At 41.8% G+C, this 25788-nt stretch overlaps 2 protein-coding genes across 4 annotated transcripts in view; one reads left to right on the top strand and one right to left on the bottom strand.

The window, feature by feature from the left end:
- Positions 1 to 2283: 2283 nt before the first annotated feature.
- Positions 2284 to 9118, bottom strand: LOC308087202 (uncharacterized protein). 3 transcript variants are annotated; one of them, XR_013933289.1, is made up of 6 exons: positions 8914 to 9118; positions 7793 to 8134; positions 7292 to 7453; positions 5029 to 5066; positions 3043 to 4927; positions 2284 to 2911 (listed from the first exon to the last, which is right to left on the bottom strand). XR_013933289.1 is itself a non-coding variant. In XM_080430918.1 (5 exons), the coding sequence occupies exons 1-5, from the start codon at positions 9032 to 9034 to the stop codon at positions 4766 to 4768; spliced, it is 825 nt and encodes a 274-aa protein (XP_080287044.1). In that variant the 5' UTR covers positions 9035 to 9118; the 3' UTR covers positions 2284 to 4765. The 3 variants fall into 3 exon arrangements, 1 of the variants encoding a protein (XP_080287044.1); XR_013933290.1 differs by having other exon boundaries at positions 2284 to 2933; positions 3063 to 4927; XM_080430918.1 differs by having other exon boundaries at positions 2284 to 4927.
- A 6524-nt stretch (positions 9119 to 15642) lies between these two features.
- The window catches only part of mast3b (microtubule associated serine/threonine kinase 3b), a 54614-nt gene continuing 44468 nt past the window's right edge, over positions 15643 to 25788 (top strand). Inside the window, exons 1-2 of the mRNA XM_080431353.1 lie at positions 15643 to 15819; positions 20755 to 20844. Of these exons, the coding sequence (XP_080287479.1) occupies positions 15773 to 15819; positions 20755 to 20844 (137 nt within the window). The 5' untranslated portion in view covers positions 15643 to 15772. The remainder of the gene's footprint in view (positions 15820 to 20754; positions 20845 to 25788) is intronic.

Genomic DNA, 25788 nt, shown 5'->3' with positions numbered 1-25788 from the left:
TTAATGTGGTTAACATTTTTACATCATAATACTTATACAATATATAAACCTTTTTGCATCCTTTTCCAGCTCTCGCTAAGAATAAATGAAATACAGTTCTGGACTTTGAATGAACTATTGAACCATATGCATTCAGGAGTTTCCTTTGCTGACATGTGAAACCTTTCTATTTTGCGCCTTATTCTGTTTTCAATGCTCTACTTTGTAAATCCGCTGATGCAGAGTGGAAATGTAACCGTTACCCCTACACATCTATAGGCCTACACTCCACTGCTACTGTGTGTGGTTATTACGGTTAGGAGGACCACGATGGAAACAAGTCCCCAGCACTTTTTTGTGTTATCCTTTCAGCCCAAGTGTTTTACTGTACTTCCGTGCTGTTTACATTTTTTACTAATAAAGTATTCAATCAATCAATCAAAAGGCTGAATCAAAACCATGACATTTTCAATTGGAAGTATTACTACTACTATTTATTTACTATTACTGCTACAACTACAAATAAACTGCCCACAAAAAAATCGGAAACTTAACTTCAGTCGATTATTTCTACCCTTCAATAATACCAATTGGTATTGTGTGTTTATATATTTTTTATCGTTGATTATTCACCTTTACAACGAGGTATAACTTGTAAGGATCGTGCAATCGTGGAATGAGTAACACAGCTAAATGTGTGGGTAGGCCTCTAAAACATTTGCCCAAATCCCCCAATATGCTTCTGTTGGTAATTGCTCTTCTTTTGACACCTGCTGAGAGGTGTGTGCCAGTCACAGGTGTGTGACTGGCACCTGAGCATGGGTCCTGCAATTTTGACATCTTTCTATACCGTTGTGCAAATCTTGCCTGTATATCTCTGGAAGAAAAGCTAACTATGGTTCCTCAGTGAAGCAAGGGTGAGGAACCGTAGCCTGGTAAACCCTCCCTCCAGAAATCTCATTTGTATTTTATTTCAGGAGTGAGTCTGGCCTGTAGACCTATATGGGCAATTTGGCTGTGGGCTGGAGCTGGGCGGGAGTAATGTAGCTTTGATGTCCAAGTGGCCCTTTGATGTCCAATTAAGCCACTTTAGGCTGCAGTGATTATCACCAGGAGTAATTGGTTTGTCTTTGATGTTAATGAGCAGCTTGTATGAAAGGTGTATTGATTAATGACGTGTGAACCACTCGGGTTCCACCTGATTGGCCTACCCCCGCTGTCAATCACAAAACAATGAGCGAGGACGCTGATTGGCTCGGTTATTTGGTAATGCACTAGAAACGCCCATACAAGCCTTCATGCCAGACTCACTCCTGGAATCAAATGGAAATGAGATTTCCGGAGGGAGGGTTTACCAGGCTAGAGGAACCGGTCTTCTTGGGTTGTTGTCTTCCTTTGACTTCACCAGTCTCACAGAACTTGGTCCTTATAAGTTTGGAAATGTTACCAGGGCTGACACCAAATAATGCTCTGCATAACGGAACACCAGCTTCCACTTGTCCTATTGCACGGGCCTTATCCTGAAGGGACAAACGTGGCATCTTTCCAGGGGGCAGTGTTACGGCTTGGAGCATACACAAACTCAACAAAGTTGCAGAACCCATGCTCAGGTGCCAGTCACACACATGTGACTGGATTTGAGCGACCTGCCAGCACACACCTGCTGGCAGGTTGCTCAAAACGAGAGCGATTACCAACAGAAGCATATTAGGGGATTTTGGCAAATCCTTTGGAGGCGCTACCCACAAGTTTAGCTGTGTTCCTCATTCCACGAATGCCCGATCCGAATGCCCGATCCGTACAAGCTGTACCTTGTTGTAAAGGTGACTATTTAAAACACAATACCTATTGGTATTATTAAAAGGGAGAAATAATCGACCAAAGTTACGTTTCCGAACTTTTTGTGGGCAGTTTATTTCTGCTATTACTACTATTACTGTATATTAATTCTACTACTTCTACTACTATTACTTATATACTTCCGTCTGTCTCCATTTATGCCCATGTATGTCATCAACACAACATCAGCAGTGTTTGACGACATCAGGGATCCCTGTAGCTCCATATCCAAATATCAATCGGTCATATGGTAGTGGGTACTGCACTGGACAGACATTAACACAACGTAAATGTTATGGTGCACATAATCTGCACATGTGGTGATTTGTTTAATTTTAATCCCTTTAAAGCTTGATTATGATTTATCAAAAAAGACATGACAATGTCCGTGTGAGAAGGATTCATTTATTAAATCTCTTCAATTCAAAACAGCAGAATTGACAATCATCTTTAGAAATTCAACGTGAGCTGGTCTGCTTGACATTGTTGATTTATGATTGTTGTTACAGTAGCCTACAGTACATGAGGTGAACTTTAACAACAATGAATGAATGAATTTGTTTATTTCGAACATTATTAAAAACAAATAAAATACAAAACAGAAAAAAACAAGCATAGCAACAACAATGTTTGAAAGGGAGTAGGATGAAGTGTAAACTTATAAACTCCTACCCCCCTTTTGCCAACTCTATTCACTGATAATTATCACAATTTTTCAAAAAAAAATATACACAACCCAAACATCTCCACTGCATGTTCAAAGAAAACATAAAAAAAAAATAACGCAGTAATAACAGAAATGAATTAATAAAACCAATCCGTTGATACTCAACAATCAACACTCTAACTGAAAACAGCCGATCCACAGGCCCACGACGGGCATTACTGCATCTCGTCGTGAGCCTGCAGATCCTCCACTCCCCACCCGGCACCAGCCCCAGAATATGGATGCCTGTAAGAACATTAATTTATAAAACACGTTTAATACAAAATGCAACTCAAAGTGCTTTAGAGGTTAAAACAGATAAGAAACAAACACAATAAATAAAAACATAAATGTATAAATGTTAATAAAAAAGCTAAATGTTTTCATCTTGTATGTGTTTTAAATGAGTCTGATGTGCTGGAGTAGCGTTCCATGGCCTATAGCAGTTTTTCCTCAAACTTTTTTTTAATTTCAAGGACCCCAGTTTGGTATGCATTAGGCTCATGGATCCCCATAACTAACAGTATACAAATGGAACCAAAGGGTCCATTTTGTACACTCTCGGAGTTACAGGCCTGTAAGGGTCCATTTGGTTCTTACAGTTACTATCAATCATTTAGCTGGGATACCCCTGGAACCCCCTCAAGGACCCCTTGGGGTCCCCGGACCCCACTTTGAAAACCAGTGGCCAATAGGGCCAACAACATTAACGTGATGCGTTGTGAGCTTGTAGGCTATTTTCGACAAAGAGATTTGGTGTTGAGGCAAAAAAAAGGAGTGTACCTAGTATAGAGCCCTGGGGGACCCCGCCAACTAAGTAGGGTTTAACTGGTTAAGATTTGTGAGAGAACATAGAGTGAAAGACACTGTGAAGTAGGGAGAAGCCAAACCATTCAGTGCCTTAAAGGCACTAAAAAGTCTTCCTCCAGACATGTGTTAAACTAAACAAGTATAAATACTCTGCTATGAGGTGTAAGTGACATTTATTCATAAATAAGTATGAAATAGTTCTATATTCTCTTAGCAATAATAGCTAGTAGTAGCCTATACAGTGATTGTTCAGTAACAGGGGTCCCTCAGTCTCTCCAGCTCTTAAGTAAGTAAACTGAACATACATTTTCAGGTCAGGATACCAGTTTTCTCCACGGAGAGAGAACTCATCAGGATATTAGATACACAAGTGGATTTGGAAATGATTAAACTAAAAGACAAAATTGGAACTGGAACACTATAAAATCGAGGCTGATAAACTATCTTTGAGGGGCTCTCTCTCCTGATTGGACAAAATTGGTATCCTAAAGAGCTGGAGAGACGGGGGGACCTATGTTACTGAACAAACATTCTATCATTGTCTACTATCAGAATATAGCTTGTACTTTTTATTTTCTTTAAAAAAAACACATCAGTTACACCACTGTAATGTGTCTAGTATGGTTTCGGACGTAAAAAGAAGAAAAATAGATTGAGAAAGGTTCTGGAAGCATGTCTAGTCTTTCACCCCCAAATTCTGGATATTCACATATGCAAATATCACAGGCCTCGTGCCCCGCCCACCACTCCATTCGAAGCAAAGTGGTTTCAGGTTTCAGCAAGTGGTTCATTTGCATATTGGACTATTATGTTCCTCCACCTCCAGTGGAAGAATGTGGGAAAAGTCTGGTGGCAACTACATTCTTAAGTCTGTATAGTCAAAGTAATGTCTGAAAGAACAGTTAATGGTAGAAAATACCAGTTGTGGAAAATAATAAGAATATTTACTCAAGTACTTTGCTTGAGTATTTCCATTTGTCAATAATTTATACTTCTACTCCACTACATCCTCAAAGGCAAATCTTGTACTTTTTACTCCACTAGAATTATTTTAAAAATGTATTAAAGTTACTTTGAAGATTTTGATTATTATTACAAAACATACATAAAAATAGGCAATCAACAAGCTCACAACACCCAGAAAACAGCATAGTCACTTCATAACTACCGGCCACATGCATGCCTACAGTAAATGCAAGATATAATGCCTCTAAATGATGAATACTATTTTGTTATTATGCTAACAGTTAAGTATTTTAAGAGGCCCAGAGGTTGTGTATACACAGTATATCCAGTATCTCACAATGACAAAACACACTACCGGCATTCACAATCACAGACACACTACTAATCAGAAAGCTTGTCAAACCTTGGAGGGTCCCGGCCCCAAGATTGAGAACCATTTTGTTTACATTCACTGTTACTGTTACTTCACACATGACTGATTTTCGCTGGATATGTGATGGCTGCGTAGTCAGTATCTGTGGACCAGACCTCCATCTGACCGGCCTCCACTCCACTCGGGGCTCTTTTGGGAAAGTCCAGAAGGCTGTAGATCAGAGGAGGCGCTTGGTTGGAAACCTCTGTTATTTCCTGTGGACAAGTTGAATGTGATGCTTATGATAAATAACTTAAAATGTATGCTTTTACTTTAATTTCTTTCAATATGGCAGACATTGAAATTGGGGTCTCACCTGCGCTGTGGAATCGGGCTGTTGTTGCACTTGTTTCTCTTAAGAAAAGACAAAAACGAGAAATGAATCTTATGTTCCTTCCCTGTCACTTTCAACCGCTATTCTATGGTCTGGGGTTATGTTTCATAGTTGCCAAGAGAACATAATTTCCCCTCGGAAAATTCAGTTCCTCATGGCAGTACCGCAGTTGTAATGAAACATATATACAGAAAGGGTAAATAATAGTAAAAAAAAAAAGAGTACACAGGTAGTAACGCAGCCACAGGGATAGGAATAAAGAACCAGAACCAAAGGAGATTCTCATATACTTCAGTAGCCTACTCTTATTTGGCCGTCTGCACTTGGACTGCCTGGGATTTGCATTTTGTATGAGCTATAAACAGATAAATATAAATGTAGTCACAGCATACTAACAATTAATAATTAAATAATATTAAGCACCTGAACCCCAGCATCCCTATTCTGGGGGAAAGATTCGCCAAAAATAGCAGATCTACAGTACCATCTTGCAATGCATACGGTCCAGGTACAGTTGCAACTCAGATCCGTTTCACTATAAGACTAGAGGGTTTAAGTGGTTAACAGAACTTCTTCTCATCTAACTAACAGTGAGGAGGAGTGGGGGGTTGGGATGTTGCTGCTGAAAAAGTTTGCTTCATCAGCGGGGTGAGCTGTGATAGCTGTGATATCCTCTCTGTTAAGACGTTCAGAAAGATGAAATGATACTGTACCAGAATGCACAGTGAGCAAAAAACACAGTGTCTACTGTCTAGCCCTGGCATTTGTTTACGGGTAATGCAAAAACGTGTGGTTTCTGAGGTGAGGGGCTGTGTTCAAACGTTGCAATTCACTTAGGTGAGAGAATATTTGTAGGATGAACACGACACTGCAAGTCTACACTTTTTCCAGCCATCCCTAGTTGGTAGTATTGATGACCACATGTAGGCTTTCACCCAAGTGAAAGGACAGCTACTGATGGCAATCTGTGACTCATCTCTCATATGGAAAGGAAGTGAAACTGCAACCTGGATTGCATGTGACACATTTTACCACACCATGTTTTCCACACATAACAAATACTTTTCTCATTGCAGCGTAGGCGTAAACACAGTTCGATTTTGAAAAGAAACAGGGAGGGGGGCATTTTCTAAGTAAGCCCTATCGTCATGACAAATTGCAAAAATCTACAAGCTGTATAATACTGAATCTATTAATTTATTGGAACATTTGCCAAAAATAGTGATAATATGGTTAAACATATTTTTGGCTAAATTGTGGCATAAATAATGTAACTGTAGGGTAACTCTTTAGATTACAGCCTGCCAATTATGGTGTAAGTATTTTGTAATCACGGGGTACTTATAAAATAGTTACCGGCCTACAATAATGTAGTTAGGGGAAACAAAATTGATATACAGTAAGGTAAAAATGTTGTATTTAGGAGGGACTTATAAATTAAATATGGTGTGACTGTTATTTGACAAGGGGATACTAAAATACTAAAGGCCAATGTACAGCTAAAAAGAACAAAATGAAAGATCCCGCACACCGTCCGAAAAAAATAATGTTTATTTTATAACGACGTCTCCGTCCTTATTGACCATCAAGACAAAGGATGCTTGTCCTGATGAAGGTCTAAAGACCAAGACGTTGTTATGAAATACATATTATTTTTGGAAGTTCCAGCCGGTGAGTCGGATTTTTTAAATTTCATACTAAAATACCTAGGGGGCACTGTAATGTAGTTATGAGGAAACATAACTACATTACATCGGCTATTTTCAAAGGGTTAAAGTGGTTTAACTGATGTTGATGCTATATTATTAAGTAATAATAACCGGCCCACAGGTTAAGGATCACTGTAGTACAGTGGTTCTCAAAGTGACCCAGGGGTCCTTGAGGGGGTTCCAGGGGGTCCCCAGCAAAATGTGTTAATATAGCATCAATAATTTTAACCTCTTAAACCATATTTTATATTTGGGTTATTCTGGTTGTATGGTTATAGTATATAGCTCATATACTAATATGAGCTTGTAGATCTGCTATTTTTAAAAAATCTTGATTTCTTTTGCAAATCTTAGAATATGTATTTTCTAAAGCGAAAATGTTTTACTCAAATCTTTGCTTCTGGTGGTCCCTGGCACAAAACCTTTTCAGATGGGGGGGGGGGGGGTCCACGGCCAAATACACATCCATTTGGGGGTCCTTCATGTGAAAAAGTTTGAGAACCACTGCTGTAGTCTACGTGTAAAAATGTCCCTACCTGTGGCTTTACAGTGGCTCCAGGCGAGCCAGGACAGCAGACCAGCTAACAACGCTACAGCTAGCGTCCCCATGAGGATCACGACCATCACCAATTCCTTTGATTTCCCAGTATCCTTTGATACAGAGCTGTCAGTGTTGGTCCGAGGTGCATCTGTTGGTACTGTACAGGAAGACATTCAAAAGCTGTTGTAGTTGTTATGATTATGATAAAGTGTGATCCTACTGTATGTACATACCTACAGTGTCTACAGTCAGAGTAAAATCACTGTGTCTTCTGTCTTGCACACATGCACACCCATGTGCACACATAGGAAATTGTTAGATCATATCAATTTAAGCACACTCAACATATCCAACATATCCAAATGCCAATCAATCAGCAGGTTTTAAGAAACATTGTGTAAAAAACTAAATTAATTTACATTTCTCTAGAATTGAAGGTGCTCATTCGTCTAATATAATGAGCACACTGATGCCGATCCTAGACCTCATACTGTACCTTGGCTTCTGTTGTGGCTTTGAACTGTCAAGGATATTTTCGTGCTCTCCTCCAACACGTCAACTCCGTTTTCTTTATAAAAAGCAACCCAATATGTCCCAGCATGGTTTAATGTCAGGTTTGTGATGCAGAATAAGGCAGACATAGATGAGTTGTTGAAGACACAGGTATGGTTTGTTGAGCAGTGTTTTAAGAACGGACATTCATGGATCTTTTTGTTGTCTAATGGTACAGTGTACAGTGCAACAGAACTTATAGATCTTGTTCTATTGCTCCCCAAAGTGAACTTAAGGGTGATGTCTTCGCCCTGTGTTCCTTTTAAGCTGTCGGTCCCGCTGCAGCCTGTATGTAGAGACAGACAACACAGCGCTAAATAATAACCCTAACCCTAATAATAAAGTGTCAAAGTATGTTACAGTACATATCAGCAAATACAATCAATCAGAAAAATATGTAGAAAGTTAAAAGAGAAAAATTCTAAATGACACACACACACACACACACACACACACACACACACACACACACACACACACACACACACACGCACACACACACACACACACACAAGCACACGCACACGCATACGCACACGCACACACACGAGATCTGTGATAAACAGGAACAATATCAAATACCAGTCAAATATTCTGGATTGAAAGTCAAGCTGTTATAGTAGTATGTTTTAAGAAGAAATGCACTGACTGATAGCTATAAAGATATAGTAAACATGGTGAGATATTACATATTTTCTCCAATCTTGCACTTTTATTATTTAGTATTTTGCTCTGGATAAGAGCGTCTAAAAGCTGCCTGAACTGTAAATTGTATACAGGTCCTTGTCTTTGTAGAGAACCATGTGTGATTAAGTACAATGTAGTTGTCCTTGTAGATCACTATGTGTAAGTAAGTAAGTCTCTATTTTGACCAAGAACAATTCCTGTATCATTATTGAATTTGGTGTTTAATTCTATTACTTCGTTCTGGTTCAGAATAAGAGCATAACTTGTAGCCTATACCTACCACACACCGAACCAACTTTTCTAAGCAACTGCTCTTATTTATGTTAAGATAACTACCGGCGTGGTAGTTCCACATGGCTAGGCATGCAGACATCTTACCTGCGCGTAGAATCAGAGCTGCGATGAGCAAAACTTTCCAAAGTGTTGAAGTGTTGAAGATGAAGTAGTTGACAATGACAGATGAAGACTGGTGTTCTTTCAGGCTCAGAGGAGCAGCCATCTTCTCTGTCCTTGTCTCCGCTGGTCGTTCTTCACTGCCTGGGTTTGGTGAATATCTGAGTGTGATTTTTGCCACACAAGTTAATATTTCTGACAGGAGGAAACTCTACACAGGAACTCATGTTGTGCCTGGTTTCAGTAGCGTCTATACAGCAAGCTCCTCCTGTGAGGCAGAACTTCAAAGCTCCTCAAGGACATGTGGTGTAGATAGAGATGAGCTCAGCTGATAAACTGCACAGCGAAATCCTGAGTGTTAATTTAACTCTGACTGTAGAAGTCAGGACTTTGCTGTGTGTTTTCCTCCAAACAGAACTTTCATGTAAACCTACTGGACAATGTTTCTCTCATGATTTGCCAGGGAAGTCGAGTCAAGTCCAACTTTATTATTTGTGTAATTAATTTCAGAAACTGAGGATGCTATACAAGAAACCAACTAAATCCACACAAACCCTTTATGAGTTATACATTTACAGTAGAAGGTAAGGAGTGGTGGTTGGGGTTGACATATAGAGCCTGGTGAGTCTGCGGCGTAAGCTTACACATAAACATAACTAACTTAATCTGGTATTCATAATTAGGCTACTAACGTTGGTTTTTCATATATGTATTAATGTACTAACGGTCGGCCATAGCTGAATGGGTAGAGAGGCAACCTGGGAAACAGAAGATCCCAGTTTTGATACCTGTCCTCGTAAAAGTAAATAATACAAACTAGCCTAAAATATGCTACCAACCTGACAAAACAATCTAAATTTACCAAATCAGTATATTCCAGTATACTAAGCAGCAGGAAACTAATAACCTTTCAGCAAAAACAACTCACAATTTGAACGAAGTACTGTGTGGAGCTGGATTTCTTGTGATAAGGAGGGTGAGGAATGTTTTACAATTCACATGCAGCCATTTACTAATACTACAGTATGCTATTTTTATGCACTTTCCTTCCTCTATATTTTATTCTCTTCCCTTTTTTTCTCTTCCTTTGCTAAGAGCCTGCACAAACAAGAATTTTACCCACTTTCACTTTGTACAAGACCCTGGTATCCAAAACAATTAAAAACTGCACAGCTGCTCAGGATGAAGATGACATACTACACGCACGCACGCACGCACGCACGCACACGCACACGCGCACACACACACACACATCCACAAATCTTTTTTTTTTTTTTTACCAAACAAGAGGATGTTGGGGTCTTTGAAGTCGTGTGTATGTAGAAGCTAGTGTTGGTTTCAGTGGTGATGGTCGTTTCTTTGTCGTCTTCCCTTGACTTTCACACCCTTTACCACGTCAACCACAAGACCCCCACACACTGGAGGAAGACCCCCCACAGCTGAGCACAGTAAATAATACAGTAGCATGACACATGTGTGTGTGTGGGGGGGTGCTTTTAATATTGGAATAGAAGCCTACAGTAAACTCATGAACTCTATTGGCTCTTTTCAAGTAGGCTACTAGAGGAGCATGACTGTTTCAGATGCTGCCTCAGGGCAAGTGTAGTGTGTGGCTGCACAGCCTCTTGACAAAAGAAAAACAAAACAAATTGGCCAGAGGGAAACGTTATAACCGACCCTCACTCCTCCTCCATGTTGCTGCAAAGTCTGAAGAAAGCCGAACAAAAATAAGTTTTACTCTTATGTACAGTAGGCATACCTACAGGCTGTAACAATAAAGAAAAACCGTGAACATTGACGAGCTGTCCTCCATCCAGAATAAATACTTGTCCAAGTCTTTCCACATTTAAATTAAGCATAGCCTTAATGCACAGCTCACCTGTCTACCAGGGAAGCAGAAACTGTATACATTTAGAAAGTCTGTTCAAGGTATGCCATTGGGCGACGGTGGACGTCACAAAGGTAACATCCGTTGCTCCAATCTGCACCAAACCAGATACAAATACTGCCATTCTGCCATCAGAATAGCCACACCAGAGGCCATGTGTGGCCCCGGGCCCCACGTGCAGCCACACACTACACTTGCCCTGAGGCAGCATCTGAAACAGTCATGATGCTCCTCTAGTAGCCTACTTGAAAAGAGCCAATAGAGTTCATGAGTTTACTATAGGCTTCTATTCCAATATTAAAAGTCCCCCCAACACCCCCACACACACACACACACACAAGCCTGCTGAGTCATGCTACTGTATTATTTACTGTGCTCAGCTGTGGGGGTCTTCCTCCAGTGTGTGGGGGTCTTGTGGTTGACGTGGTAAAGGGTGTGAAAGTCATGGGAAGACGACAAAAAAACGACCATCACCACTGAAGCCAACACTAGCTTCTTCAAGTTTGGTGCGGATTGAAGCAACAGTGTGCCTGTGGCCCCTGGGGGCCCCTAATTTGGCCCCTGGGAGCCACACATGGGCCATGGTGTGACTATTCTCATGGCACACACCTGAATAGTATTTGTGGCAAGTTCAGAATCAGAATCAACTTTATTGTCACATCACAGGTTTACAGGTGTAAAACAGTGGGTGAAATTAGTTTTTGTTATTTCTATAAAAAGAGAAAGGGAAGAAGGGCAGTGGGGTGCAAGGGGAAGAGAGAGAGATTAATGAAAAACAGCAATTATCTACATTTACACATAGTATATTTATCCGGTACGGTAAGTAGGCTACCTGAGGTAAGACATAAGGTGCGTGAGCATAGCAGCAGATACTATACGTGATATGGACGTTAGTTAAGGTGCAAGACTTAGTTAAGGGCCCACATGTTGCCCATGGTGTAACTATTGTCATGGCAGACCCCTGAACGTACGTACGTACGTTTGTACCTAATTTGGTGCAGATTGGAGCTACGGTGCACCTATGGACCCTGGGGGCCACACATGGCCTCTGGTGTGGCTATTCTGATGGCAGACCCCTGAACAGTATTTGAATCAGGTTTGGTGCAGATTGGAGCAACGGATGTTACGACGTCCACCATCGGCCAATGGCATTCCTGCAGTCATGAGAATAGTCACACCACGGCCCATGTGTGGCTCCCAGGGGCCAAATTAGGGGCCCCCAGGGGCCACAGGCACACTGTTGTTTCAATCCGCACCAAACTTGACAAAAACACTGCTCAGGGGGCTACCATGACAAAAGTCACATCAGGGGTCATGTGTGACCCCATGGGCCACGTGTGACCCCCGGGGGCCACGTGTGACCCCCAGGGGCCACGTGTGACACAGGCACACTGTTGCATCAATCTGCACCAAACTTGGCAGAAACATTGTTCAGGGGTCTGCCATGTAAATAGCCACTCCAAAACAATCTAAATTGCACACATATGGGGCGCTAAAGCAGTGTTTAACACGTCAAATGGCCATAACTCGTGACCAATGCTCTGATAAGCGCAATTTAGGACTGGATTTGAAGGCTGCATATAGTGGCCTGAAAATCTAGTGGAATAGAATAACTCAGGCTGTCTCTATTCCCTTGGATGCAGTTTCATGTTTGGTTTTTAATTAATCTCTCTCTATAGCACCATCTTGTGGATGTAAACCATTAGTGACTGGAGGGATTTGACTTTGTTCGCATATCCCATCCATAGATATATATAATCTATGATCCCTCCTAACTATCACACACGTGTTGATTGTATATTGTTTCTCCAATATACGTTTATAGTTTAATACAGTGGAACTTTGCCCAATAAAAATGTGCAGACTAAATAAACCATTTTGAGTGAAAGGCCACTTTGATGATGTGTATTTTAAAGGCACTTGTTTGGGCACCATGTTTGGGATTAGGCTATGTTTTAGCAGACCGTATGTGCCGTATGAACCAGTGCATTGGTATGTATTTTACTTTGAATTTGACCTCAGCAGCCATTTGCTTGGGAGGGAGACTTGACTTGTTCTTGTTTACTCACCCCAGCTGAGCTGGGAGGCATGTAGCTCATATTTCCATGGTAACGGAAGAACCGCTCTCCAATGGCTGTTCAAAGTGGAATCTATGAAAGCAACCAAAAAAGCAAATAGGAACCTCCTCCATAACTTCACTATATTTAACACAGGTCTCTTTCTGTGTAATAGTCACACTTTGAGTCGTAACATAATATGAGCATAACCCGGCTGGGGAGGGTAATATTTGTCACTGCACGTACTCCTACCGGCTGGGGCACAGGGGCAGCACCTGTCAGCAGGGGGTGTTGCTTGTTGTAAGATTGAGGATTAAATTGAGGATTTTTTTATCAAATGGGGTTCCGTGGACTAATGCATATCAAACTGGAGGTCCTTAAAGGAGTAGTATACCCAAAAATGACTTAATTTCTATCACACCTTGTGAAGCCATTCATGGAGATGTTTTTGTTTTTGTCACATTCCTAAGGCAATAATTTGATGACTCAAAGAGTCTCCTATTGACCGATGGCCCGGTCATCAAATTATTGGCTCAGGAATGTGACAAAAACAAAAAATAACCATGAATTCAAGGCTTCATGGGGTGTGTAATTGACAGAAAATAAGTCATTTTTGGGGTTGAACTATACTCCTTTAAAGTGTGAAAGTTGGAGCACCATTGCCTATAGTCCTTATATGGACTGTTTCACATGCTACCATAAAGAGAGAGAAACCTCAAGGACCAGCAGGCTCTGGGACCGCTTTTTATACCAGGCAACCAGGCCTGCCTGACTCACACACACACACACACACACACACACACACACACACACACACACACACACACACACACACACACACACACACACACACACACACACACACACACACACACACACACCTAGGCCTACATAGGCTATTTATTTATTGTATTATATTTAGAGGTGGGACACACCAATAAGGCACCAAAGTGCAACTGTTGCTGTAAATATTACTATTGTTACTGTAAATGTACTATTACAGTATTACTATAGTAATTTTGTTGTTGTTTTTTTAATTTTGTCTCTTACAATTGGATACTGTAACAATACAAATCCTGTGAATCGGTTAATATGCCGAAAATGTCAACACTTCAAGTTTCAACAGAGGATTTGTTTTTGATATATAGCTTAGACTACAGGAAGGTCACGTACAGTATATGGTGTGTCTAACATTATTAGACTTTTACATAATGTTGATTGGACTTTCATTAATAATTTTCTGACAATGAAATTGGTCTTTTTAAATAAATTAGATTAGCCTACTTTTTAGCGTGCAGCCTACCGCTGATCAGAAGGTCAAGTCAATCTCTATTAGGCCAGTGGTTCTCAACCTTTACAGGCCGTGACCCCCAAAATAATCATATTTGAACTGGGGACCCCCCCCCCCGCACCCTGACAAGCACTTGGAATTGTAGGAGTTGATGCATTACATTTAGTTTGACTCGTTCCACAGATAAATATTGTGAAAAGTGAGCTTGTATATAGGCTATTTTCACAATTATTGCCTCTTTATTATAGCCTATTATTTGACAATTTGGCCAATGTTTGACCATTTTATATAGTAGGCTACCCTATAGTACTTTTGATGCAGTAATTGTCTTTTTCCGTTTCTTTCTTTCTTTTTTTTCTTTTGAGGTATTAAAAAGGTCTGAAAGGTCCTTAAATTGTCACTTCACTGTCATCTGGGGAACCCCCCAAAATCATGTGGGGATCCCCCTGGGGGTCCAGACCTACAGGTTGAGAACCAATTAGGGAGGCTACTACATGAGCTCCATAGCAACAAGGAAGGAGCTTAGTGTCATTGTTGCTGTTGGAGATATCATGACACATGAGCGTCATAACACACACACACACACACACACACACACACACACACACGCACACACACACACACACGCACGCACGCACGCACGCACCCACGCATGCATGCATGCAGGCACACACACGCACACATGCACACACACACAACACTTGCACTCATCAATTCATTGTTTGCAGTGTATGAATTATTTCTTATTTTATCTAATTCCATTCTATTGTATGTTGTAGTTGCCAACACGCATATAGGCCTATTGGTCGATAACGTCTCCGATAATCTATATTAGGCTACTAATTGTCGAGTTCAAGTTCGTCTTTTATGTGCGTGTCTTGAAACCCCAGATGGAATGACGCACAAATTAAACAACGATCACGGATCAATGAATAGGCTATATGATATTATCAATGTTAATGTGATGCGTAGAGCTACACTACAGTTAGTATACATTCAGTTCTTTTCGGCAAGCGACCCGGCCCCAACACACACATGCACGCACGCACGCACACACATGCACACGCACACGCACACGCACGCACACACACACACACACACACACACACACACACACACACACACACACACACACACACACACACACACACACACACACACACACACACACACACACCGGAGCCAGCAGTCACGTGGGAGTTGGAGGTGACCACCAGTCCACCACCACCAGCACCATCATCATCAGATCATCTCAGTCAGTCAGTCAGTCGTGCGCTCTGGGGAGGGTCGGACGGACGACGAGAACGCGCGTCGACTCGTTCGCCGTGCACTTTTAAACGGCATATCTCCACTTTCGCCACCACGGTGTTATTTTGTCTGCTTCTTTCTCCTTCATTTCTTTTTGCTAATAGGAACTATAGCTGCTGAAGAAGCCGATGATGGTAAGCGATACCTCGCGTTGGGAAGTTATTTATAGTTGCCACTGAGTCGCACGAATCACGATGACAGGCGATGCCAGCAGTGCGCGCTGCCGCTGCGGGGACATTGAGGTGACGGAGGTCTTCTAGTGGCACTTCTTTTACACACAGAGTCCAAAGTGGCGACAGAATGAAGTCGAGGCGAGATAAACTGAAAATCCCCTCTCTCACTCTGGAGTAAGTTTTGCTTTGATTATTATTCTGTATGAATGTGTAACTGTGTGAACTATGACTGACTGTCAGTACATTGGGTCTTACGCCCCCTGGCGCGTATAGGCTAGGGCAGATAAGTTAGATACCCACTTAAACCCCATAATATGGGTAACCGGAGTCCCTTAGGGCTCAATACTAGTGTCTTTTATGTTTTTGTTATTGTGGGGAAAGCTTTATTGCTTCCTGGTGTTGTGAGCTTGTCGATCGGCTATTTTCAGCGAAAGCTTTCCCCACAATACCGATGCTGGGAGTGGATAAGTTATAACAGTATAGGCTACCATGATGTCCGTGAGTTCTTAAAATACAGTTGATTTCAACAATATAAAGCAGATTTATTATTTGACAATGAGAATCTGATGCACTATATAGATCCTGACGATAGACACAATCTGCGTCATCAAGTTCTTCTCTGTCTCTGAGCTGACATTGAACATTTTGCCTGATGCTTAATAGTAGGCTAATCCCTCAATGTTAATTTAACTCTGAGAGTGTATGGAACCAAATGGACTATGGTCTATTAAGTTCCAACTCTTATAAATGGATAAATTACACTTTTTGCAGGATTTATTTTACTGTAGGCCTACTGTAATGAGGTGTCTTTGATTCAGTGTGAGGTGACAGAATGTTGGACTGTGTTCTTTGTGGCTAAATGGAGTTACAGGTGGCAATGACCTATGGCTTTTATGCTGCGTGATAACTGAACATACTGTGTATGAAAACAAATTTACTGAAGATTGAAATATCGCCTTTTTTACATTTGTAAATTGCTACAGAAATGGTCAAATTCAGCCTATGCATTAAACACATTCTCAGTAGTATGAATTCGGGCGGAAAGATTACAGAGCTGAGTTGATACATTTCTTAAGCTGATTTACAATGCATTTGAATGTGTCATTACATTACCTCTATATTAGCCAGGACAAATTCTGCAAATAATATCACTCCATCCAATCATGAATGATAGCATCCCTACTCTGGCCATGTCATAAAGGGTGAAAATAACATTTGGTGAAAATAGGCAAACAAGTAGGTTATTTAAACTTTTCAGAGAAGAGATTTGGTATACAGGGAAAAAGGAGGGGGCCTATAATGGTTAATATAGACTCAGACGGTCCTTTCCTTTTATAACAGTATATTCTCTATAATCGTACACCCTGTGTGCCTTGCTCTTTGTCTAACCACTCTCAATTCTCACTCCAGAATCTCTGCACAAAACGCATCATGTTCTTGTTTTTGACTATATGTTATTTATAAGTTGAGTATGTAGAGATTATGTTTGTTTACTTTTATTAGTTTTTATTCTATTTAACGCCGTTATAGATGACAGGTGTAACATGGTAGTCTGGGATATTGGGAGAGCCCACCATGTCCTTGTTGATTGTTCTGTATTGTACTGTGTTTTATTGTCATTATTGTTCATGTGCTGCTGTGCATGAGGACCCCTTGAAACGAGATGATGCATCTCAAGGGGGTTCATCCTCTAATCAGATTTCGAAATAAAAATGTACATCCTCCTACACGTCCACTACAGTCAGGTCTACTGCACAGCTTCGAGAATGATTTGTTTATCTTGTTGTTGTTGTTGTTGTTCCACCCTTCCTATAGCATCTGAATTAAGGGGTTTACAGTTCAGAATCCACCCACTCTCCTCTCAGAGTGAATGTAGCCTTGGGGGTGGTGTGCGCTGTAAATTCTGAGTGTACATTTAACTCGGGAGAGTCTACAAATGCATTTGTAGACTCTCTGACTCCATGTCTTCAAATGCAATGTGTCTCTTTTCAAATGCTATGTGGTCCACATTGCATTTGTCCCATGTATAGACTCTTGAGTTAAATGTATATGCACTCAGATTTGATTGTGTAGGAGATCCCTCTTCACAGCCCAGTGCTGTGATCCAATCCTCTCCATCCCACACGGAGCTTTGGCTGATCATGGTGGTGAGTCATTTCATTTTCATATGGAGTCTTTCAGCTTGTGCTCTTTTAATCCCACGAGGCGGGTGTGGGATTCAGTGTCTGCCTGAAGCAGGTGTCTTGGAGAGAGAAAGATATTGATTGCTGGTGGTGGGATCAAACCTGTGACATTCTTATCACATGGATGTCCTCTCTAATGTTTTGAGAGAGAGAGAGAGAGAGAGAGAGAGAGAGAGAGAGAGAGAGAGAGAGAGAGAGAGAGAGAGAGAGAGAGAGAGAGAGAGAGAGAGAGAGAGAGAGAGAGAGAGAGAGAGAGAGAGAGAGAGAGAGAGAGAGAGAGAGAGAGAGAGAGAGAGAGAGAGAGAGAGAGAGAGAGAGAGAGAGAGAGAGAGAGATTAAAGTTTAATATTACAGCAAAACATTGAACGTACAGCCAGTTAAATTCAGAAGAGAGAAAGGAGATATCAGGTAATGAACCCAGGCTTGTTGAAGTGAGAGAGAGTCAATAAGTCTTCACACACAATCACACAGAACAGGAAAATTGATAATAAGCCGTTATTCATAATGATTACATATCACACCTTGAGGAAGAAAGATGTGTTGTTGAAACTGCTCTGCAGTTGCTGTTGTACTGTATGCCATAATAATAAAAGGGTTATTATCTACAGTAGGTTACTGTTCTGTGCCAGAGTGTGTAATCACTCACTACGCGTTTCTTGTAGATACAGTGTATAGGCTATTTTCAAAAGACTTTCAAAATGTTTAAAAACAAATTCTTTCTATTTTCCCGTCTATTATGACATGTCCAAAATTGGGTTGCCAGGGTTCCACATGAACCCTAGCCTAGCATCCCTGTTCTGGGGTGAACATTCGGGGAAAATAGCTGATCTTACAAGCTCACAGCGCCTTGCGTAGTGACGGGTTGTGAGCTTGTAACTCGGTTATTTTCGGCGAAGATATTTAGCGTACAGCGAAAATAGTAGGGGGCCTGGTATAGAGCCCTGGGGGACGCCAGTTATACTGTGATAAAAACAGTAAAGAGAGAATGTACATTTTGAAAAGGGTTTAGGCAGGTTTAGGTATAGTTTTTTGAGAGGTTAGGATCAGGGTTAGTTCGGTAGTACAGTAGGCTACTTAAAATTAGAGCATACATGGGCAACTGTCGGCCCGGGGGCCACATGCGGCCCCCACCTTCACTTAATGCGGCCCACAGGTTAATATCGGAATACTGATATATTATTGATTTCAGCTGTTACAATTCCAAACATGCAAACATGACCCACTTTAATTACTTCAGTCTATATTAGTAGCTTAATGACTAGTATTACAATTTTATTTACAGACAGTACCGGTATATGCAATGTGGCCCTCTGGAGTGAGTGTGGAAATATAGTGGCCCTCTCCATCATCAAAGTTGCCCATCCCTGAATTAGAGGATTGACTCAACATGGTCCGCATCTATGGTCCCGTTCACATGCAACGTTTTGGGGATTCAAAATGTTGTCACTGTACACACTTCTGTGCAGTGTACAGTGACGAGGTTTTCTCTGGCGACCAGGCTGTGAGTTAGCTACACGTGACGGGATCATCACAGTCCTGCATGCAGGGGCTGCATCTCCCCTGGCTGTACTGTATTACTATGACAACAGCTTCATTAGTGCTTCGCTACAGCCGCTGACTGTGTGTCTGCAGTAAGAATCCTCTGACTGCAGCACACAGAGACAATAGAAACACTGTTGGAGAATTATTATCTCTGTTCTATTTGTGCAGCAGTTGTCATTTCAAACTTTTTCATGTCAAGGACCCTCACATTTGGCCACGGACCCCCATCAGGGACAAGTTCTGTGTGTTAGAAATGTTTTAAAGATATTCAAACATTTAAAAAAAATAGCCAAAATAGCCAATCTGCAAGCTCATGACGCAAACTTGCAGATTGCCTATATTCAAATAGCTTATGTACAGTGGGTTGACGAGGTTAAATGATTTAGCTGCTATATTAACTTAATTGGCCTCACTTTGAGAATCACTGTATTATTGTATGTTGTAATAAGTAATGTTGTATATAAAATGTTATGCAGTGCCTTAGGGGCTGAGCCCCCCTAAAGGTCTAGAATTGCCCCTGGTATGTCGGGAAATCAATAGGAAATATCATAAGCGCCCGGTCAGCATCTTGTTATATGCAACAGGAGTGGCTGAGCAGGCGTATTTGTGATGTTATGATAATGCACACTGGAGCAAATCTCTGGGAGTTCAATATACTGTGTAACCTTTTCAATTAAAGGCAGAGTAAGCCGAATAGCCGATCTACAAGCTCACAATGCGTCACATCGCGACGCATAGATCTGCTATTTTCTAAAGATTTGTATACATTTTGAACTTGTGAAATGGGGACATTCTGCACAATGAGTACTTTTACACTTTTTGGTACTTTAAGTATATTTTGATGCTAATACTTTTGTACTTTTACTCAAGTACGTTTTCAGTACACGACTTTTACTTGTAACAGAGTACATCTGTACTCTGTTCTACATTGCAGTATTGATACTTTTACTTAAGTAAAACATGTGAGTACTTCGTGTAACTATTCCTGACCTTACCTCCACTTGGCTCAGAATCCACTGAAGTGTTATATACCGGGCCGGTACACAGAGTCTCCTCTTATAAAACCAGTCCTGTCGCGGCTGTCACTGTCAACACAGGTGTCTGTCACAGATGATGCAGATAAACATGGTTCATAACCTATAATAAGAGAGTGAAATTTATATCCTTGACTCTTCTTTCTGTGAAAAGCATCAAGCATGTATGCCATGTGTTTTTATTTTAAACATAAATAACGTTTAATCACATCAAGTTCAATCTGAATGTCAGCCAGTGGAAAGGAGGAGTAGAGCTGCGGCGTGGCTGTTGCTGACTGGCGGTCAGATGACTTGCGTTTGTTTATGCTGACTCAGCACACTGATCTCTCTGTACATGTCTTCCCTTACAGTCTGTCCCCCACCTGCCAGAGTCCCACCCTGCTGAGCCCATGCAGCTCCTGCAGTCCCTGCAGCCCCTTACAAACCCTGCACCCCTGGAGGTAAGAGACACCCGCATTCACCCCTGCCCTAATCTCTCAAGACAGATTCAGAGCTCCGCAGCTGAATCTGTCGGCAACTCCCATTACAACGTGTAGAGTTGTTGTTATTAGGAATGAAAACAAAGGAGCACCACCGGAAGAGTAGGGCTGAAGTAGAGTAAACTTGTGCGTCCCCCTCTCAACCCCATGTTGAGAATCACTGTTTTAAGGTGTAGGCTGGTCATCAGTTCACTGTTATTCAAAATGTAAATAAAGACCAGATGAAATAGCTTTTTGCTACAATATCGTGACGTATTTCCTATAGTGAAACAGGGTCTCTGAGCATTTTAGCCAATCACAGCAATGATGGCGGTGGGGACAGTGTCCTTTGCATTAGGGCATTCACAACTAATGATTTTTACTAGTCGACTCATTTGACCCAGTGGTAGTCGACTAGTCGACTAGTCGAAATTTACATTAAAAAAATAAATAAATAAAAAATAAAAACCTTTTTTTTATTTTTTTTAGGGGGGGCATTGTTTTAATTCCATCCTACTACTATATTACTATTATTATTATCCTCCTGCCCTTATTTTTATGGCGTTTTAAGGGAAGCGCTTCTGGCACAGCAGCACAGCACCACAGCAGCATCTCCAAGGATCCCCATTGCCCAATAATAGGCTTTTATTGGGCATACTTTTGACCTTCAGCTCTCACTGGATCGGTTCGCAGTCGAGTGTGCGTCGGCTGGGATGAAAATCAGCATCTCCAAATCTGAGGCCATGGTTCTCAGCAGGAAACCGGTGGATTGTGCAGTCCGGGTAGGGAATGAGGCTTTGCCCCAGGTGAAGGAGTTTAAGTATCTCGGGGTCTTGTTCACGAGTGAGGGGAGGACGGAGCAGGAGATCAGCCGGAGAATCGGAGCAGCAGGAGCGGTATTGCAGTCGCTGTACCGCACTGTGGTGACGAACGAAAAGAGAGCTGAGCCAGAAGGCAAAGCTCTCGGTCTTCCGAGCAATCTTCGTTCCTACTCTCACCTATGGTCATGAAGTGTGGGTCATGACCGAAAGAATAAGGTCGCGGGTACAAGCGGCCGAAATGAGTTTTCTCAGACGGGTGGCTGGCATCTCCCTTAGAGATAGGGTGAGAAGTTCGGTCACCCGGGAGAGACTCGGAGTAGAGTCGCTGCTCCTTCGCTTGGAAAGGAGCCAGCTTAGGTGGTTCGGGCATCTAGTACGGATGCCTCCCGAGCGTCTCCCTAGGGAGGTCCTCGCTGCACGTCCCACTGGGAGGAGACCCCGGGGCAAACCAAGGACCAGATGGGCGGATTACATCTCCACACTGGCCTGGGAACGCCTCGGGATCCCCCAGGAGGAAGTTGCTAATGTTGCTCAGGAGAGGAAGGTCTGGAGCTCTCTGCTGGAACTGTTGCCCCCGCGACCCGACTCCGGATAAGCGGTTGAAGATGGATGGATACTTTTGACCCGCTTTTGATAAAAAATAAAGTCAGGAGGATAATAATAATAGTAAGATGGGCCATTGCTATGGCATTAAAACAAATTAACCCCCCCCCCCCCCCTTTTTTTTTTTTCAACTATTCGACTAGTACCAACAAGGTCGACTAGTGGTTATACTAGTCGACTAGTTGACTAGTCGACTAGTTGGTGAAAGCCCTACTTTGCATATCTCGAAAACTGTCTAACCAATCGACTTCAAGCGTGAAGGACTTAAATAACTTATTTTCTATCAATTTTACACCGCATGAAGCCTCGAATTCATGGATTTGTTTTTGTCTTCCTAAGCCAATAATTTGATGGCCGGCGTTGTCTCCGGTAGGAGACTCAAAGAGTCTCCATTGAGTCTCCGCCGGTCATCAAATTATTGGCTTAGGAATGGGACAAAAACTAATAAATGACCATGAATTCAAGGCTTCGTGGCTTCTTGATGGAAAATAAGTCATTTTTTGGGTGAACTACTCCTTTAAGGGAGTGTGGTACCCAGGGTGAAGTCGGTCAGAGTTGGTTGTCCAGAACCTCTGATCCGACCAATACACCCATATATATCCATATATGGAGACCTGGTCGTCCTTAAAGATCCTAAAACTGTTTTGTCATCGCAATCACAGAACCAAACTTCAAGTTGTCTGAACAGCAGTTGAAGTTGAAAGGATTTAGATGAGTTATTGATTTCAGCCGCTGTGGAGGCAAACATCACATTACTCACATTTCAGAAACAATGAAGATGAATGACTTGGCTCATGTGATATTTAAGCAATGAAGGCGTTCTCTACCTGAGATGTTGGCACTGGTGTGCCGTGGGCCTCGTCATTACAAAGAGATGTCAAGACAATGATGCCAAAAGCTTATCTTGAAAGTTTATTCCACAAAGAAGAATAGTTCCTTCGTTCCTTTCCCTTATAGACAATATTTGGAATGTATTAAGGAGGTGATTCTCAACCTTTTTCATTTCAAGGACCCCAGTTTGATTTGCATTATTAGACCACGGACCCCCATTTCATACCATTTTTATATCCAGGACCCCAATCTACACTGTAAAATCCTCTGTGTAAATGTAACGGTGAGAGTGTATAAATGGAACCAAATTCCATTTGTACACTACACTACAGCATCTACAGCAATACAGCACACTACAGAATCAGCCATCCGCTGGCAGTGTGTAAGTCAGTGGTTCGAAAACATTTTCATGTCAAGGACCCCCAAACTGTATTTGGCTACGGACCCCCATGTGAAAATAATATGTTCCAGGGACCCCCAGAAGGAAAGATTAGTTTCTTTTTATCTAAATCTTTCAAACGTTTTAATTTTTTTCACGATTGTTGTACTTTTATCAAAAATAGCAGATCTAGGCAAAGTATAAAATAGGGTTAAAGTGGTTAAACTGATAGGTATATTAGCACATTTAGCTGGGGACCCCTAGATCCCCCTCAAGGACCCCTGGGTCGTCCTGGGACTCACTTTGAGAACCATTGGTGCATAGGAGTGCCCTCTTCACAGCTCGATTCTGTGATCCAACCCTTTCCATCCCACACGGAGCTTTGGCTGTTCATCGTGAGTCATTTCATTTCCATATTGGGTCTTTTCTGGAACCCCCTCAAGGACCCCTGGGGGTCCCCGGACCTCACTTTGAGAACCACTGGTGTAAACACTTTGATCCACGGGCCACGCCCATATTTTAAGACATGCCGTGTTTCTGTGGTTTCTAGATTCTGCAGACATTTTGTAGAGACATAAATATTGATTAGCCTTGTCTGGATGCAGGAATGGCATGATGAACTGCATTTCGTATACACATAAACTACAATTCACTGTTTCATATCGTCACTGTCGGGTGGAAACATTGTATGTCAAAAACGGTTATTTCTCAGGAAATGTAAAAAATAAACTGTGTTCCAACGGATCCAAAGTAGCTATTATTTAGTCCCGAGCTCTTGTTAATACTTTTCATTGGTTCAAAATGTATAAAACCCACAGATAGACTTAACCACTTAAATATATTTTTTTCAAAAATAGAAAAAACATCGCAATGCGATGCGTTGTCAGCTTGTAGATCAGATTTTGTGTGACATTGTAGTTTGACGAAGTAGGGCATTCGTTTAAAAAAAAAAAACGAAAACAAACATAAAAAGTAGAAAGATGGAGATACAAGGTTTCCACCCAGCAGCGGCGGTATTTAACTGTGCAAAGGGCAAAACGCTTGGCATTCGGAAACACGTGGAAAACAAAATCTCCCACGTGTTTTTCTTTTTTTTAAGGTTTTCATGCTCCCAGAGGCAAAGCGTATCACTTCTTATTTGTCTCTCTCAGTCTATGTGGGTTGCTTGGCAACGGGCCCGGGTGATGTGGAGGAAGGCGTTACAGCAAACACCGGCAGCAGCATCCAGCATAGTGTCACTGTCGGACGGAAACCTTGTATGTCCAAAACTGTTACTTTTCAGCGAACGAAAAAAAAAAAGAACCTGTGTTCCAATGCATCCAGTTATTATTTAGTCATTATTTACTCCGACATAGCAGCCGAGGCTGGCGTGGCCAGGCGCTTCCTGTTGAGGTCGGGTGTAGAGGATTTGTCACCACGTCCACATCCAAGGCAAGCTTCTTAAGGGGATGAGAGAGTGCGAGGAAAGGCCTTCCGACAAGCCGTCAAATCACTGTCAGAGGCTGCCGAAGGAAGCAGCAGCTGGATGTGGATCAAGAGAAAGGACCCCAACTGGGCTGCAAAATGACCATCGAGGGGGAAAAGCAGAGGGGGGCGCAGCTGGGACGCAAGGTGTCGCCGTTGAGCCCATGTGGAGGTGTCGTGGGCCTATCAACGCAAACACCAATGAAGGAGGGTGCCCACCTGAAGACCCCAGTGAAGCGTTTACCCCTACCCCACTCAATACTAAGTGCTGATTAATCTAAGGGATTGTACTATCAAGTCCTATATGAGCTCAACCATCGGTAACAAGCCCTTGTTAATACATTTCATTGTTCAAGCCTATATTAAAATTGCCTAATGGGTGGATGGTGAACGGTGGATCTGTGTCTTACAAGGTGCACCATTGCTCCGATACACACCAAACTTGGCACTACCATCAGAATATCCACACCAGGGGCCACACAGCCTCATCAGGGGCCCTGGGGGCAACAGGCTCACTGTTGCTCCACTGCACCAAACTTGGAACAAACACTGTTCAGGGGTCTGCCATGACAATAGTCACACCAGGGGCCATGTGTTTATTGTTTATTTTTTATAAAGGATCCACCGTAGTGGAGACTATAGTCTTCCTGGGGTCCAGGCAAAAAACATCACAATAGAAATCATACAATGCAGTACACCATGATCAATGTCAGTGAACAAAATCATAAACTTAGAGAACAAAATTGACATTATAAGTGAAATAAGAAGAATACAAAACAGGTTTGTCTGTCCGAAAATACTATATAATAACAACCTAATCTAATCAAA

This window comes from Gymnoscopelus braueri (assembly GCF_963280865.1).
Source record: "Gymnoscopelus braueri genome assembly, chromosome: 6".
In the NCBI taxonomy this organism is placed as follows: Eukaryota; Metazoa; Chordata; class Actinopteri; order Myctophiformes; family Myctophidae; genus Gymnoscopelus; species Gymnoscopelus braueri.
This window is presented reverse-complemented; position numbering and strand designations above follow the sequence as displayed.